Here is a 15,694-nt window from a genome sequence, read left to right as displayed (position 1 = left end):
TGGTGCTTATGATCAAACCCAGTGCCTCACACGTGCTAGGCAAGCGCTGTACCACTGATCTGCAACCCCAGCCCACTACTTCGTTTTTTAATGCTGGAGTTTTAACTAACAAACTTTTTTCTTATTCAATGGTTTTATTTAAAAAATTATATCTTAAGAGCTTTTTGAGAACCTACCATTTGATTTTACACCTTCTTTTTCCTTTTTTTTTTTTTTTTTTTGGTACCAGGGATTGAACCCAGGGCACTCAACCACGGAGCAACATCCCCAGTTTTTTTTTTTTAATATTTTATTTATTTTTTAGTTTTCGGCGTACACAACATCTTTGTTTGTATGTGGTGCTGAGGATTGAACCCGGGCCGCACGCATGCCAGGCGAGCGCGCTACCGCTTGAGCCACATCCCCAGCCCGCCCAGTTTTTAAATTTAGAGACAGGGTCTTGCTGAGTTGTTGAGGCTGGCTTTGAATTCCCGAACCTCCTGTCTCAGCCTCCTGAACTGCTGGTATTACAGGCATGTGACACTACACACAGCTTGTAGCTAATTTTTTAAAACTAAATGCACTTATTCTAATTAGGTATATATGACATTAGAATGCATTTTGATCCATTGTACACAAATGCAGCGCAACTTCATTTCTCTTATTGGACATGATTGTAGTGTCCATATGTGCAAGTCATACTTAGGGTAATGATGTCCATCGCATGCCACTTTCTTTCCTGCCCCCAAGCCCCTACCTCTCCCTTCGTCCCCTTCCAGTTCGTAGCTAATTTTTTTAACACATTTATTTTTTTAGTTATAGGTAGACACAATATCTTTATTTTGCTTTTATGTGGTGCTGAGGATCGAACCCAGTGCCTCACGCATGTTAGGCGAGTGCTCTACCTGTGAACCACAACTCCAGGTCTTGTAGTTAATTTTTGAAAACAAACTCTTTCCATATTTTCGATTCTAAAGTTTACATAATTGGGGCTGGGGTTGTGGCTCAGCGATGGAGCACCTGCCTAACATGTGTGAGGCCCTGGGATCGATCCTCAGCACCACATAAAAATAAATAAACAAAATAAAAGTATTGTGTCCAACTACAACTAAAAAAATAAATGTTTAAAAAAAGTCACATAATTTATAGCATGTCAAATAGACTAAGGAAAAGAGGAATCACTTATTATTTTATTACATAGAGGTGGCCAGGGTTAACATTTGAGCTTTTTACGTTTCTATATAATTTTTTGGTTCTGGGAACCCAGTAAGAGATGCAATTCTAAAAATATAAGAAAAAAATAGGAGAAGCTGGGCGTGTTGATGCACACTTGTAATCTCAGAGACTCCAGAGGTTATGGCAAGAGGATGCAAGTTTAAGACTAACTTGAGTAATTTAACCTCAGAAAATGAAAAATAAAGGTTGCATGTGTAGATCTGTGATAGAGCACTCCTGGGTTCAATCCCCAGTACCAGAAACCACCGAACAATAACAAACAAAACACCATAGGGAAAAGCTTGATCACATTATATTTGATAGTGATTATTTTAAAAATATGGTATCAGAACCATAGACTGCATAAGAAAATGAATAAATCGAATTTAATGAAACTTAAAAAAATCTTGTGAATCAGAAGTTACACTATCAACAGTACAAAGGCAATACTTAAAATGGGAGAAAATATTTGCAAATCATATCTCTGAAAAGGGATTGACATGCAGAATATATAGAGAACTTCTAAAAGCCAACAGTTAAAAAAAAAAGTAAAAAAATGGGGAAAGCATTTAAATAGAAATTTCTCCAAAGAAGATGCCTAAGAAGCATATGAAAAGAAGCTCAATGTCACTAATCGTTAGCAAAATGCAACCCAAATCACAATAAATTTTAAAAAAGTTTGTTTTTTTTTTTTTTAATGGACACAATACCTTTATTTTATTTGTTTTTATGTGATCTTGAGGATCAAATCCAGTGCCTCATGCATGGTAGGCAGGCACTCTACCACGGTGTTATATCTCCCTGGCCCCACAATAAGGTACTATTTTACACCCATTGGGGTGGCTACTATTAAACAAAACAAAACAAAACAAAAAAACAGAATAACAAGTGTTGGTGAGAACATGAAGAAATTAGAATTCTCGTGCACTGCTGGTGGGAGTATATTTAAAATGGTGTAGCTATTATGGAAAACAAATATAGTGATCAAACTAGTAATTTCCTACTACTCAGGAAGATGAAGGAGGATCACAAGTTTGAGGCCAGTCTTGGCAATTTAGCAGACTCTGTCTCAAATAAGGGGCTGGGTTTGTGGCTCAGTGATAGAGCACTTGCCTAGAGCACTTGCCTTACATATGAGAGGCACTGGGTTCAATCCTCAGCACCACATAAAAATAAATAAACAAAATAAAGGTATTGTGTCCATCCACAACATATATGTGTGTGTGTATTTATTTTTCCTTTCTTTTTTTTTTTGTGGGGGGCGTCAGGGATTGAACTCAGGAGTGCTTAACCACTGAGCCACATTCCCAGCCCTATTTATATTTTATTTAGAGAAAGGGTCTCACTGAGTTGCTTAGTACCTCCCTAAGTTGTTGAGGCCAACTTTGAACTCAAGATCCTCTTGTCTTAGCCTACTGAGCTGCTGGGATTATAGGTGTGTGCCACACTGCTCACTGAAGCAGCAGTATTCTAAATAGACAAAAGGTGGAAGCAACCTAAGTATCCACTGATGTATAAATTGTTAAAATGAATGGAATTCTGACACATGCTGTACTATGGATGAACCTTGAAGACATTATGCTAGATGAAATAAGACAGTCACAAAAGGAAACATACTGTATGATATACTGTATGATGATTCATATAAGGTACTTGGAATAGTCAAATTCATAGAAAACAGATTAAGGGTTGCCAGGGGCTGAAGGAAAGGGATCCACTTCTGTAGATGGATAGTAAAGATGTTTATACAACATTGTGAATGTACTTAATGCTATTGATTGCTACACATAAATGGTTAAAATGGTAAATTTTGCTGGGTATGGTGGCACATGCCTATGTCTCAGTGGCTCAGGAGGCCGAGGCAGGAGGATTGCAGATTCAAAGTCAGCCTTAGCAATTTAGTGAGAGCCTAAGCAACTCAGTGAGACCCTGTCTCTAAATAAAATACCCCCCCCCACAAAAAAAATCAGATGGTATGTTTGTAAAATTCTGTCTCTGAATTCTATTCTATTCCATTGTGCTATGTCTGTGCTAGTACCATACTTCTTGTGGTAGTATAGCTTTTTTGGTAAGTCACAAAATCATGTAATATGACTTGTCCAACATTATTTATTTAGTTTTTGAGGTAATGGGGATTGAACCTAGGGGTGCTTTACCACTGAGCTACATCCCCAACCCTTCTTATCTCTCTCTCTATTTATCTATCTCTATTTGTTACTGGTGATTGAACTCAGGGGCACTTAACCACTGAACCATATCCCAAGTCCCAGCTCTTTTTGAGTCCCTAAGACAGCTTCTTCCTAAATTGCCCAAGGTGGCCTTGAGCTTTCGATCTCCTATTCACCTCCTGAGTTGCTGGGATTACAGGCATGTGCTACTGCACTGGACCTCCAGCCCTTTTTATTTTATTTTTTAGACAGGATCTCATTAAGTTGCTCTAACTGGCTTTGAATTTAAGATACTTCTCTTTCAGTCTCCTGAGTAGCTGGGTTTATAGGCATATACCCTCAGAAGTAACTCCCCCTTTATTTTTTTGTTTGTTTGTTTTTTTAAAGAGAGAGAGAGAGAAAAGGGGACAGAGAGATAATTTTAACATTTATTTATCTTTTCTTAGTTCTCGGCGGACACAACATCTTTGTTTGTATGTGGTGCTGAGGATCGAACCCGGGCCGCATGCATGCCAGGCGAGCGCGCTACCGCTTGAGCCACATCCCCAGCCCAATTTTTTTGTTTGTTAAAAAAAAAATTTTTTTTTTAGTTGTAGTTGGACATAATACCTTTATATTATTTATTTTTATGTGGTGCTGAGGATCCAACTCAGTGCCTAGCCGCTGCAAGGTGAGTGCTCTACTGCTGAGCCACAACCCCACCCTTCCCCCTTTATTTTTGATCTGCAGTTGGTTAGTCTACTGATGCAGACTGATCTATATTGAGGGCCAGCAGTGTTTTTTTTTGTTGTTGTTTGTTTTTTGGGGATGAAGGTTTGAATTCAGGGTCACTTAACCACTGAGACGCACTCCCAGCCCTTTTTTGAATTTTATTGAGAGACAGGGTCTCACTGAGTTGCTTAGGGCCTTGCTGAATCATCCTGCCTCAGATTCCCGAGCTGCTGGGATTACAGGCATGTGCCACTGCTCTTGGCTTCATAGATTTTTTTTATCAGCTAATATCTACATAATCTTTACTGTATCTTCTCTTTCATTCCTGATATTAGTAATTTGTATTGCCTTTTTTAATCAGTCTTGCTAGATTTTTATCAATTTTATTGATACTTTCAATGAACTGCTTGTTTGCTTGTATTGATTTTCTGTATTCCTTTTTTTTCATTCCTCCCTTGCTTCTCTTTTCTTTCCTTCCCCCCATTTCCTTCTTTATTTTATAATAGCCTTTTTAATGGGTGAGAAGTTGTATCTCATTGTAGTTTTGATTTGTATTTCCTTCTGGGTTTTAAATATCCAAGTATCTCAAGTGAACCTTCCCTGTCTCAGAACCCAGCAGTTAGTAGCAAGGCTTCTAAGGATAGGGCAGAATCTGATGAGCAGTAGCCCTAGTGCCTCAGCTGGCCTAGGATGCGAGCCAGAGTTTTCACTTGTTTGTAAGCAGCAAGTTAAAGCACCAGATGATGCTCCAGTTGGGATAGGGCCCTGGGCCCTGGAGTTTGGAATAAACAGTTGTGGTCCTTATTTGTGACCTTTTGATCTTGGCCTAGTTACCCAACCTCACCAGGTTTCAGTTTGTTTTTACCTTTGTCTTTTCTCTATACTGGGATTTGTTTTAGTCAGCTTTTTCACTGCTGTGACTAAAAGATCCAACCAGAACAACTTTAGAGGAGGAAAGTTTGTTTGGGGGCTCACAATTTCAGAGGTCCCACTGCATGGACAGTAGGTTCCATTCCTTTGGGCTTGAGGTGAGGCTAAGCATCATGGCAGAGTGTGTGGCAGAGGGAAGTGGCTTACATGAAGCAGAGAGGTGTCCAATTGCCAGATACAAATAGGTACCCCAAAGCTACGCCCCAATTCCCACCTCTTCCAACCTCACCCTACCATTTCAGTCATCACTCAGTTGATCCCTATTAGGGGATTAATACCCTGATTGGGTTAAGACTCCTATAACCCAATCATTTCAGCACCAAATCTTGCATTTTCTCACATGTGGGATGCCATACCTAAACCACAACAGGATTGAACCCAAGGCCTTGCACGTGTTAATCAAGTGCTCTATTGCTGAGCTACATCATGAACCTTTTTTTTCAATTTTTAATTTCACTTCATTATTTCTTCTGGTTGTTTTGGGTTATTTTGTTGTTCTTTCTGTAGGGTCCCCTCTCCCCACCCCTGTACTGGGAATTAAACCTAGGAGTATTCCACCATTGAACTACATCACCCTTTTTAAAATTTTGGACAGGGTCTTGCTTAATAGTTGAGGCTGGCCTCAAACCTTGGATTCCTCCTCCCTCAGTATCCAGAGTTACTGAGATTATAGGTGTATGCCACCACACCTGGGTTCTTTCTCTAGTTTTTTAGTAGGAAGCTTAGATTATTGAGTCCATTTTCAGTTTCTGAACACCACAATATAAACTTTTAATTTGTATGAACTTCACTGTAAGCACTGCTTTAGATACAGTGACAAATATTGAAGTTCTCAGGTTGAGTAAAAGATACAGAAAAAGGGACAGTAGATTGAATAGTCTTCCCTGAAAATTCATGTCCATGGAGACCCTGGGAATGTGACCTTATTTGGAAATAAGATATTTGCAAATATAATAAGGTGATCCTTGGGCGAGTATGCCTGGCATCAGTTTACCCTTTTCCCCTTCTGAGCAGTATGGCATTCATACTATTTATGAACGGTCTTCCCTAACTCAGTGTTCAGAAACTGAAAATGGACTCAACCAATGAATGTGTTTCTGTGCATGCTGCTATATGGGCCTGGAAAATCCTCTGAAGAAATTGCTGACAAGACTGTTTGATCACTGTCCATCATTTTGAGTGCTAGTGTTGCATAGGGCAAGAAGTTAAAACACATACACACACATACACACACATACACACACACACACACAGATTGTTAAACTTCTTTCTGTCATGTTCTCTTTAGGAATCTAATGACATCACGGAATCCCATGGTTGTATGGAAACTCATTTGAAAACCCTGGGAATTGTACCATTATATACTTACCTGGGAAAATTAATGATTTGTGATTTTTAAAGTTTAATTAATTACATATCTTAAACATTAAAGCAGTTAGAGTTTAAAATAATTTATAGTTATTGATTTCTACAACTATTTTATAAGTTTTTCCACATGAGTTCCTTCAATTTGTATTGTTCTTTATGGTTTTACCTTGAGACCAGAATTGCTAGCATATATTCCTATTTACTGTATTATAGATATTATTTTTCTTTTCTTTTGGTACTGGGGACTGAACCCAGGGGCACTTTTCCATTCAGCTACATTTATACCACCGAGTTACTTACCCACCCCTTTTTGTTTTTATTTTGAGACAGAGTCTTGCTAAGTTTCTTAGGGCTTCACTAAGTTGCTAAGGATGAGCTCAAACTTGTGATCCTCTTGCTTCAGTCTACTGAATTGCTGGGACCTTACCTGGCCAGTTATTATTTTTTCTGTATATTAATGTGTATTTCAGATTTCCAGACCTGGTACTCAGATATAGAAATTTTATGAAATTTTTTTGTTTTATGTAGATCATAAATTAGTTGCTGATCAATTTTGTAATATTTCCAAGATACCCAGGTAAGTTTAAGAGAGATATAATAATCTGGGATTATGAAGACCAGTTCTAATATTCGTTGATTATAATATGTTTAATGACTGTTTTACATATTGATGAATAGGCCCCTGATTTATTTACAGTTTTCTGCTTTTTTTTTTTTTTTTTAATCATTAGGCAGTGGCAGTACTAGTAATAGGCATGTTCTACAGCATTGTGGTGGGAGTTTAGAATCAGGTATGTTAGCAGTGGGATTGCTTACCCATTAAGAAGTTTCTTAGCTAATATAATAAAATTTTGCAGTTGGTCAGTCTTTAAAAAGTCCCCTTAAACCTGACATGGTAGTGAATGCCAGTATCAGCCCATATCAGCAATTTAGTGAGGCACTTAGCAACTCAGTGAGACCCTGCCTCTAATAAAATATAATAAAAGGGCTGGGGGATGTTGCTCAGTGGTTAAGCACCCCTGGGTTCAATACCCAGTATTTTCCCCCATACCCAAAAAGTCCCCTTATAGGCCTGGGGTTGTGGCTCAGTGGTAGAGCACTTCCTACCACTTGTGAGGCACTGAGTTGGATCTTCAGCACCACATAAAAATAAATAAATAATATAAAGGTATTGTGTCTGTCTACAAGTAAAAAATATATATTAAAAAATGCCCTTATAGACACTCTGTATTTATAGAATAAAGATAACATTGATCTTGTAAATGTTTTTATAGACCTAAATGTAAAATGAATGTTATCTTTTTTCATAACTTTTAAAATTCCATTTGAAGCTTCTGATGCTTAGCATTTTGTAAGACTTGAAATTCTTGTTATGAAATTTTATGGTGTGCTCGGTGGCTTTCCATTAAAGTACCTCTCTGGTTTTAACTCAGAATTTTAGTCAGCATTGATCCTCAGTGGTAGGTTTCTGTCTTCTCAGTGGTAGTTGAATCAGGGGCTTTTCTAATTCTCATAATTTAGGTTGTGAAAGAAATACTTTTCATAGTGTAATCGCAGATAATAAAGCCCTCAAGAACTTTGGAGGTAATTTTCTAATAAGCATAAAGTCTATGTTGACTTTATGTTTATTGAACTTTGCAGAAATAACAGAAAATAGCTAATTTAAAAAAATTTTGTTTTGAACAATTGAATTTTGAAATAATTCAACCTAGAGGAAAATTGCAAGAATAATATGCTACAAAAATCTTCCCTTTATCCTTTACCCAGTTCCTACCAGTTTTAAATATTTCACATTTACTTTTCATTCCCACATATATACACACATAACTACTTTTATTCTCTTTGAGAGTTGTTTGCATGTATCAGGCCTGTTTAATCCTACTATTTCTGTGTTTATTTCTTAAAGCAGTGATATTCTCTTTTCATAATAGCAATATAGTTGTTAAGTATTTATAATTTCACATTGACACTTTCTAGTACATATTCCACTTTAATAATTTGTCCCAGTCATGTCTTTTAGAGCATTTTTTTCTAGTCCAGGATTATATATTATATGTAGTTACCACAAAAACATTTTTTATGGACTATTGGTTTTAACATTTTAAGTGTTTAATTTTTGTTCTTTTGACAGCTAAACCAGGTGGACAGGTGAAATGTCAGTATATTTCTGCTGTGGATAAAGTTATATTTGTGGATGATTATGCAGTAGGTTGTAGGAAGGACCTTAATGGAATCTTATTGTTAGACACTGCTCTGCAAACACCAGTTTCAAAGCAGGATGATGTGGTTCAACTTGAACTGCCCGTTACAGAGGTAAGTTGAAATAAGTATCTCTTAATGTGATTTCCAATCTGTTGGATGTTAAATGAAATTAAGTTGTCCTTCAAGGATGTTATATAGGTATCCATATTAAAAACCACCAATTGCTGCGCACATTTTAGTAATCCCAGCAGCTTGGGAGACTGAGGCCGGCGGATTGAGAGTTCAAAGCCATACTCAGTAACTGAGCGAGATCCAAATCAACTTAGTGAGACCTTGTCTCAAAATAAAATATAAAAAGAGCTGGGGGTATGGCTCAGTGGTTGAGCACCCATGGGTGCTCAACAAAATAAAACAAGAATTCTTATCAATCACCATTTTAAATAATATTTGTCTTTCCTCAGCATAATTAATTAGTACTCTTTGAAATGTTATTTTTGATGTGAACTGTGAATCAAAACAAGCTAAATAGCTGTAATAGAGATCTCAGAATATAGTGGCTTATTAAATAAGATGATTTATTTGTAGTAGCAGTTTAGGGCTAAGTGTAGGGTCGGCTTTGGTAACTTGAAAACTGAGATTAGTTCCTAAGTTTTAGACATCTGCTTCAGGTCTCATTTTTTAGTCAAGGGAAAGGGAGAGCACAAATCCAGAGAGCACATGAGCAGATTTCTTCTCACTTTATTTCTGTCTTCCCTTTTCTGTTTTCTTTCTCTCATCTATTTTTGTTTTCTTTCTTACTCTGCCCTGTACTCTTTTTGTATTCATCCCATTGTGGTTATGTGAACATGAGAGGAGTTAGGGAAAGAGGTGGTTTGTTATTTATTTATTTTTTAATATTAAAAATGGAGGATTCTGTATTGAAAAACGAGTACTCTTTGCTATGTATCATGTCTTAATAACCCCAGTTTTAAATTGCATCCATAAGTGTTTTTCTATAGTTCTAAATTTTCATTATTGTTATTATTATTATTATTATTTGTGTGTGTGCGGTTTGTGTGGCCCTGGAGATTGAACCAAGAGCCTTAACAACTGAGCTACATCTGCAGCACTTTTTTTGGGGGGTGGGTGGGTCTATGGGGGATTGAACTCAGGGGTACTCAAGCAGTGAGTTACATCCCCAGCCCTTTTTTGTATTTTATTTAGAGACAGGGTCTCTCTAAGTTGCCTAGTGCCTCACCATTGCTGAGGCTGGCTTTGAACTCATGATCTTCCTGCCTCAGCCTCCTGAGCCACTGGGATTAAAGACGTGTGCAATGGTGCCTGGCCATCTGCAGCATTTTTTAAAAAAATTTATTTTGAGGGCTGATGCTGTAGCTCAGTGGTGGAGTTCTTGCCTAGCATGTGTAAGGCACTGAATTCAGTCTTCAACACATAAAAATAAATAAATAAATACATAAAACAAGGCATTCTGTCCATCTACAACTACCAAAACATATTAAAAATAAAATTTATTTTGAGATGGGGTCTTTCTGAGTTTCCCAAACTGCCTTGAAGTGGCCATCCTTCTGCCTTAGCCTCCTAAGAGCTGAGATTATAGGCATGCACCACTGTGCCTGGCATGTTACTTAATTTTTAAGTTTATCCCAACTTAATTTTGTTCTTTGTGGGGGTTGCTATTTGCATAATTTGAAAGCATTTTTCGAAATAATTGGATTTTGAATCATCTTAAATAGAATGTAAATGATGATAATGCTGTATTCATAATAAAGTGAGAAATTATATTTATGCTCAGTGTTGGTTATTAATTATTTTGCAGTTGATAGATATGATTAGTTTATAAAATTATAATATACTTCCTGTTAGGATGCAAAAACATTATGTGTGAATTTTAAGCATAGTATACTTGTTTCTACTTGCATTTTTTCTTTGGTTTGGCTTTTTCTTTTAAATGCTAAAATGTATTCACTTACATTTCACAGTTATGTCATACAGCAGTGGTCTATTATATGTCAATATTGAAAGCATGTTGCTAAAAGTTTAAGTTTCAAAACAGATATCCTTTTGTTACTAGAATATCTGAGACTGGGGGCATGTCTAAAATCTTTGGACAAATGGTTCTACTTTTTTTTTTTTTTTTTTTTGCGGGGGCGAGAAGTGTACCTGGGATCGAACTCTGAAGCACTCAACCACTGAGCCACATCCTCAGCCCTATTTTGAATTTTACTTAGAGACAGAGTCTCACTGTGCTGCCTAGTACCTCATCATTGCTAAGGCTGGCTTTGAACTCTACTCCTGCCTAGCCTTCTAATCAGCTGGAATTAGAGGCGTGCAATTGCAAGCCCATTGTTCACATAATATTCATTTTAGACATTCCACCATTCTAGGCATCATTCACTGCATTACAGTAATTTGTCACTATCTTCCCTGAAGTATAGGGTTTGGTATGATTTGTATGGGTATTCTTTTTCTTATATCAGCCATATAGTTCCATTAAATGGTTCATATTGAAGATGTGAGTAATATTTCTTATTACTTGCTGAATAACTTTGCATAGTTTTCAGTATTTAAAGCTCATTGGAGATCTTTGTGTATCTCTTTAAAATTTTACCTTTTTGATTTTTGCTCATGGTTTCAGCTTGTTCATTTTTCTTTCTTGATTTGGTTTGTAATAATATGTATTGAAACTTTACCAAATGGCATTATTCTTAATAACAAGCCCTTTAAAATATTATATGATAATTTGGGTTTGTGTAATAGAATTAAAAGTAGATAAGTTTTTTATAGTACCTGTAATAACCATCACAAATCAAAATATCTGATTGAGGATTTGAATTTAACTTTGTTGTGTTTAATTTTTTGTGATCATCTTTTTTACTTAGGCACAGCAACTTTTATCAGCATGTTTAGAAAAGGTAGATGTTTCCAGTACAGAGGGTTATGATTTGTTCATCACACAGCTCAAAGATGGTTTAAAAAATACATCTCATGAGACTGCAGCAAACCATAAAGTTGCTAAGGTAAGAAACAAAAAAAAAATTTTTTTTTTTACCTTGTTTGGGATTATAATAGAATGAATACCTCCATCCTTTTGCATTTCATTTCCCTTCTCTTCTGAAACTGTTCTTGTTGTAAATTTCTCTTTTTTTTGGGAACTGGGAATTGAACCCAGGGCCCTTAACCCGAATCTCCAGCCCTTTTTAAAGTTTTCGTTAGAGATAGGGTTTTGCTATGTTATTCACACTGGCCTCAAACTTATATCCTCATGAGTAGATGCAATTATAGGTGTGTGCTATTGTGCCCTGCTAAGGCTTCTCTGAGTTGTAAATATAATATATAGAAGCCTTTCATACTGAAGGATATAAGGCCGATGATCAAAGCTAAATCTTTTTTCAAGTATGGTTGTAATTATACTAAATATTGAAATATACCTTACTTTATTTCACTTCAGACTGTATTTTGGGTATTTGCATACCAATCCTGCATTGTTTTTTTTTTGGTGTGTGTGTGTGTGTGTGTGTGTGTGTGTGTGTGTGTGTGTGTTACTGGAGATTGAATGCATGGTTTCTGTACCACTGAATGCTTGTATTACTTTTGGTTTTGAGAAAAGGTCTTGCCCAGTCTGGCTTTGAACTTGGAATCCTCCTGTCTCAGCCTTTCAATTTGCTGGGATTACAGGTGTGTACCACCACATCTGGCTGATTTTTAAAAAATCCTTGCATTGAATTTTATTTTGAGGTTGATTTTATTAATCCATACTCCATTAATGGAATGTTTTGTTTAGGAAAGCAGAAACCGTACTATGAATTTCTGCAGAGGGATTTTTTTTTTTTTTTGTGAGGATTTGATTTACAGTTTTTGAGAACCGTAAAGTATAAAGGACATCCTGAGTAACACAGAGATGGTAACTACAGGAAGCAGCTTGCATTTCTGTATAGAAGAACAAAGAGAAAGAGGTTAGGATAATCAGAATCTAGATGCTTAGAGAATAGACTCCATGGATCTGGACTTAGACTTCTGTGGAGAAAGTGCTCAGAGGAAGACCTTGTTGAATTGGGACTCAGTCTCTGAAGAGACGTGCTATGTAGCTGATGGTAGTACCTTTAAGGGAACTCTATGAAACCCCTTTTGGGAATGTTAAAAAAAAAAAAAAAACACAAATGGTGAGACTGCCAAGAATAAACTCCTACCACCAGGTTGTTCCCTTAATCATTGGTGATAATAATGACTCTTAATACCAAGGAACAAGTCTTTCTCTCTTCATCACACTTTCTAGTTTCTCTTCTGTTTTCCTGTTGACAGGAAACTGACAAGAAACATATTTGCCTCAGCCCCAATATGATAGAGCAGAAGCTGAGAGACATCAATTTAATAATTGGCACAGTCTGCTCTGTCTCCATACATAGTTTATATTTCTTATTTTTTCCCTGTATACAGTTTCTAAATGAGCTTAGTTGGTAGAGTGCTTGCCTCGCATGCACAAAACCCTGGGGTTGATCCCCAGCATCACAAAAAACAAAAACAAAAGCAAAACAAACAAAACAACAACACATACACACAGAAAGATCATACTTTTTTTTTTCATAACAAGATGCATTGATCCTTGTTACAAGGGAAGATTCTCTATTCCAGAAAAATGAGACAAAAAGCTTCAACAGGTATTTTACCCTCCCCTAGATGATATTAACTACTTTTAAAATTTAGTCATGATCTTACTCTTTAGGTAACAGAACTGAGTTACTTAAAGATTAAATTAACAACACAAAAAAATCTTATATATAATGCCGTTATGTTTTTCTGTGTGTAGTATTGCCATTCCTGAACAATCTGAATCTTCAGTGTTGCTCTGTTTTTTAGGTTGTTGTAATGTTTCATAAACTTTTACCATTGAACACAGAAGTACTCTGAGGCATCCTAGAAAATCTCTCGGGTTTTATCTAAGTTCTCTTTGCCTTTTAGTCAGAATCAACCCAATATCCCCTTGTTTGTGTTTCAGTCAAACAAGGTATGACGATGTAAACTTTCTTTCACCATGATAAACCAGGCTAGGGATATGTCTTAGGGGGAATAGCCAGCTTTTATTTGACCAGTAGAATAAATGCTTCTTTGCTTGTTCATAGCAATTTCAACACCTAGTTCAATGGAATCATTGTTGTAACCCTGGTAGAATATTCCTCCTTTAGGAAGTAAGTAAGACCTATAGAACTTAAGAAAGAAAGAAAGGGGTAAGGGTTGTGGCTCAGTGGTGAGGCACTGGATTCAATTCTTAGCACCTCATCTAATTAAAAAATAAAGGTCCATTGAAAACTAAAAAAATATTAGGAAGAAAGAAAGAAAATCTGAATGGCTTTTATTAGGTATAATATCGGGATCATGCTGGGAGAAACGATATTATGATTTTTTTGTTGTTGTTGATTTGAAGCGTGTACTTCATCTAGTGATGTGGAACTCCAAACTTCTGGTGTCTCTCCCAGTTAGTGTTGAAAATGAGTTGATAGTAGGCTGTGTACATATATTGCACTTTTCTGTCAGGCCAACTCCTTCTGTATGTGATAAGATCAGTAAGTTTTATGGGCAATAGTCCATTACTGCAGTTTTTTTTTTCTTTGAAATGCTTTCCTTGGTCAGAAGGAAAGTTGTCTGGAATACCATTATGGTGCATAAGACATTCTGTTAGTCATTCCACCTGCAGTGATATAATGGCAGAAGTGTTGTGGGCAGAACAGGTGAATGCATTATCAACAATGCACATCTGTTACAGTGAAGAGAAATTGCTGCCTAATATATGACTGAAGGATTCCTGTATAGGTGCCCCGCTATCAGATAGCTGGCTGTTCCCCCTAAGTCATACCGCTCTCTTGGTTTGTGTTGGTGAAAGGAAGTTCATGTTGTCATACCTGGCCTTCATCTTTGGCCATGGCCTTTTGTGTACAGGACCATTGAATAGTACTGGCTGTGGAGAAGGCTGACTGATGTGTAGATTATACACACACACACACACACACACACACACACACACACACACAAACACACATATAATCATTTCCTCTTATTGGTGCCTTTTGCAGAGCATTCATATTTCACAAATATTTTCATACTGTTTATTGTTGAAATTTGTTTGTAGACTTTTACCCTTGACATTCTTGTTAACAGTCTTCTATTTCTGATATTTCCAAGTGCCTTACCATCCAGCCAACACATATAAGCTGTTAGTCATTGAGGATCTTCACTTCTGGCCAACTTTAACAAATGGGTTGAAGTTGTATCCAGTGAGATTTACTTTTTTCCTCCTGATTGGTGCAATAATTTTGTAGTCATCATACGTGGATGATACCAGCATGTGGTGCAAAACCATCTGTGAATCAGGACCAAGGTTGTTTCCCTCTCAGATTATCTCATCATAAGGAGTTCTCTATAAAGCTATCAATGTGGAACAAGGGGGAAACATGCAGTAGTAGTAGTTATTCTAGAAGTCTGAGCCACTTGCTTTTATTCAACTTGTGCCTTTTTAAGACTTTCTCAAGACTGATCTCTTTAAGACACCATATGAAAGAACTTGTTGCTCATGCCCAAAATTATGGTTTGGTATATCAGATATCACCTAGTTCATGATGGAATTAATGTATATCTGGGAAGAAGCCAGGGACTGTTTCTCAATATAGTTATTTCCATGAGTGGGCACAGTTTTGCTTTAAGACTCTGGCATTCAGTTTTGGAATTTTCCCAATTCAGGTTTCCAGAGGCTCTTTACAGCAACAGAATTTGCCACAGAGACTTTTAAAAAAAAAATTTTTTTTTAGTTGTAGATGTACACAATATCTTTATTTTTTATTTATTCATTTTTATGTGATGCTGAGGATTGAACCCAGTGCCTCACAAGCAGTAGGAAGTGTTCTACCACTGAGTCACAACCCCAGCCCGTCACAGAGGCTTTTAGTGTCATTGTCATTTAATTTACTCTTTTTTTTTTTTAAAGAGAGAGTGTGAGAGAGAGAGAGTGAGAGAGAGAGAGAGAGAGAGAGAGAGAGAGAATTTTTAATATTTATTTTTTTAGTTCTCGGCGGACACAACATCTTTGTTGGTATGTGGTGCTGAGGATCGAACCCGGGCCGCACGCATGCCAG

The 15,694-nt window shown here is 36.8% G+C and overlaps 1 protein-coding gene across 18 annotated transcripts in view; it reads left to right on the top strand.

The window, feature by feature from the left end:
* Positions 1 to 15,694, top strand: part of Birc6 (baculoviral IAP repeat containing 6) — a 212,070-nt gene that overhangs the window by 13,370 nt on the left and 183,006 nt on the right. For all 18 annotated transcript variants that reach the window (XR_013429101.1, XM_078029413.1, XM_078029415.1 and 15 more), the window contains exons 2-3: positions 8,503 to 8,684; positions 11,453 to 11,590. Coding sequence is in view for 17 of the 18 variants with exons in the window: in XM_078029413.1 (XP_077885539.1) it covers positions 8,503 to 8,684; positions 11,453 to 11,590 (320 nt within the window). In the remaining variant the exon portion in view is untranslated. The remainder of the gene's footprint in view (positions 1 to 8,502; positions 8,685 to 11,452; positions 11,591 to 15,694) is intronic.

The sequence above is a fragment of the Ictidomys tridecemlineatus genome, chromosome 12 (genome assembly GCF_052094955.1).
Source record: "Ictidomys tridecemlineatus isolate mIctTri1 chromosome 12, mIctTri1.hap1, whole genome shotgun sequence".
NCBI classification, from domain to species: domain Eukaryota; kingdom Metazoa; phylum Chordata; class Mammalia; order Rodentia; family Sciuridae; genus Ictidomys; species Ictidomys tridecemlineatus.
The sequence above is the reverse complement of the archived record's forward strand: the minus strand, read 5'-3'. Positions and strand labels throughout refer to the sequence as shown.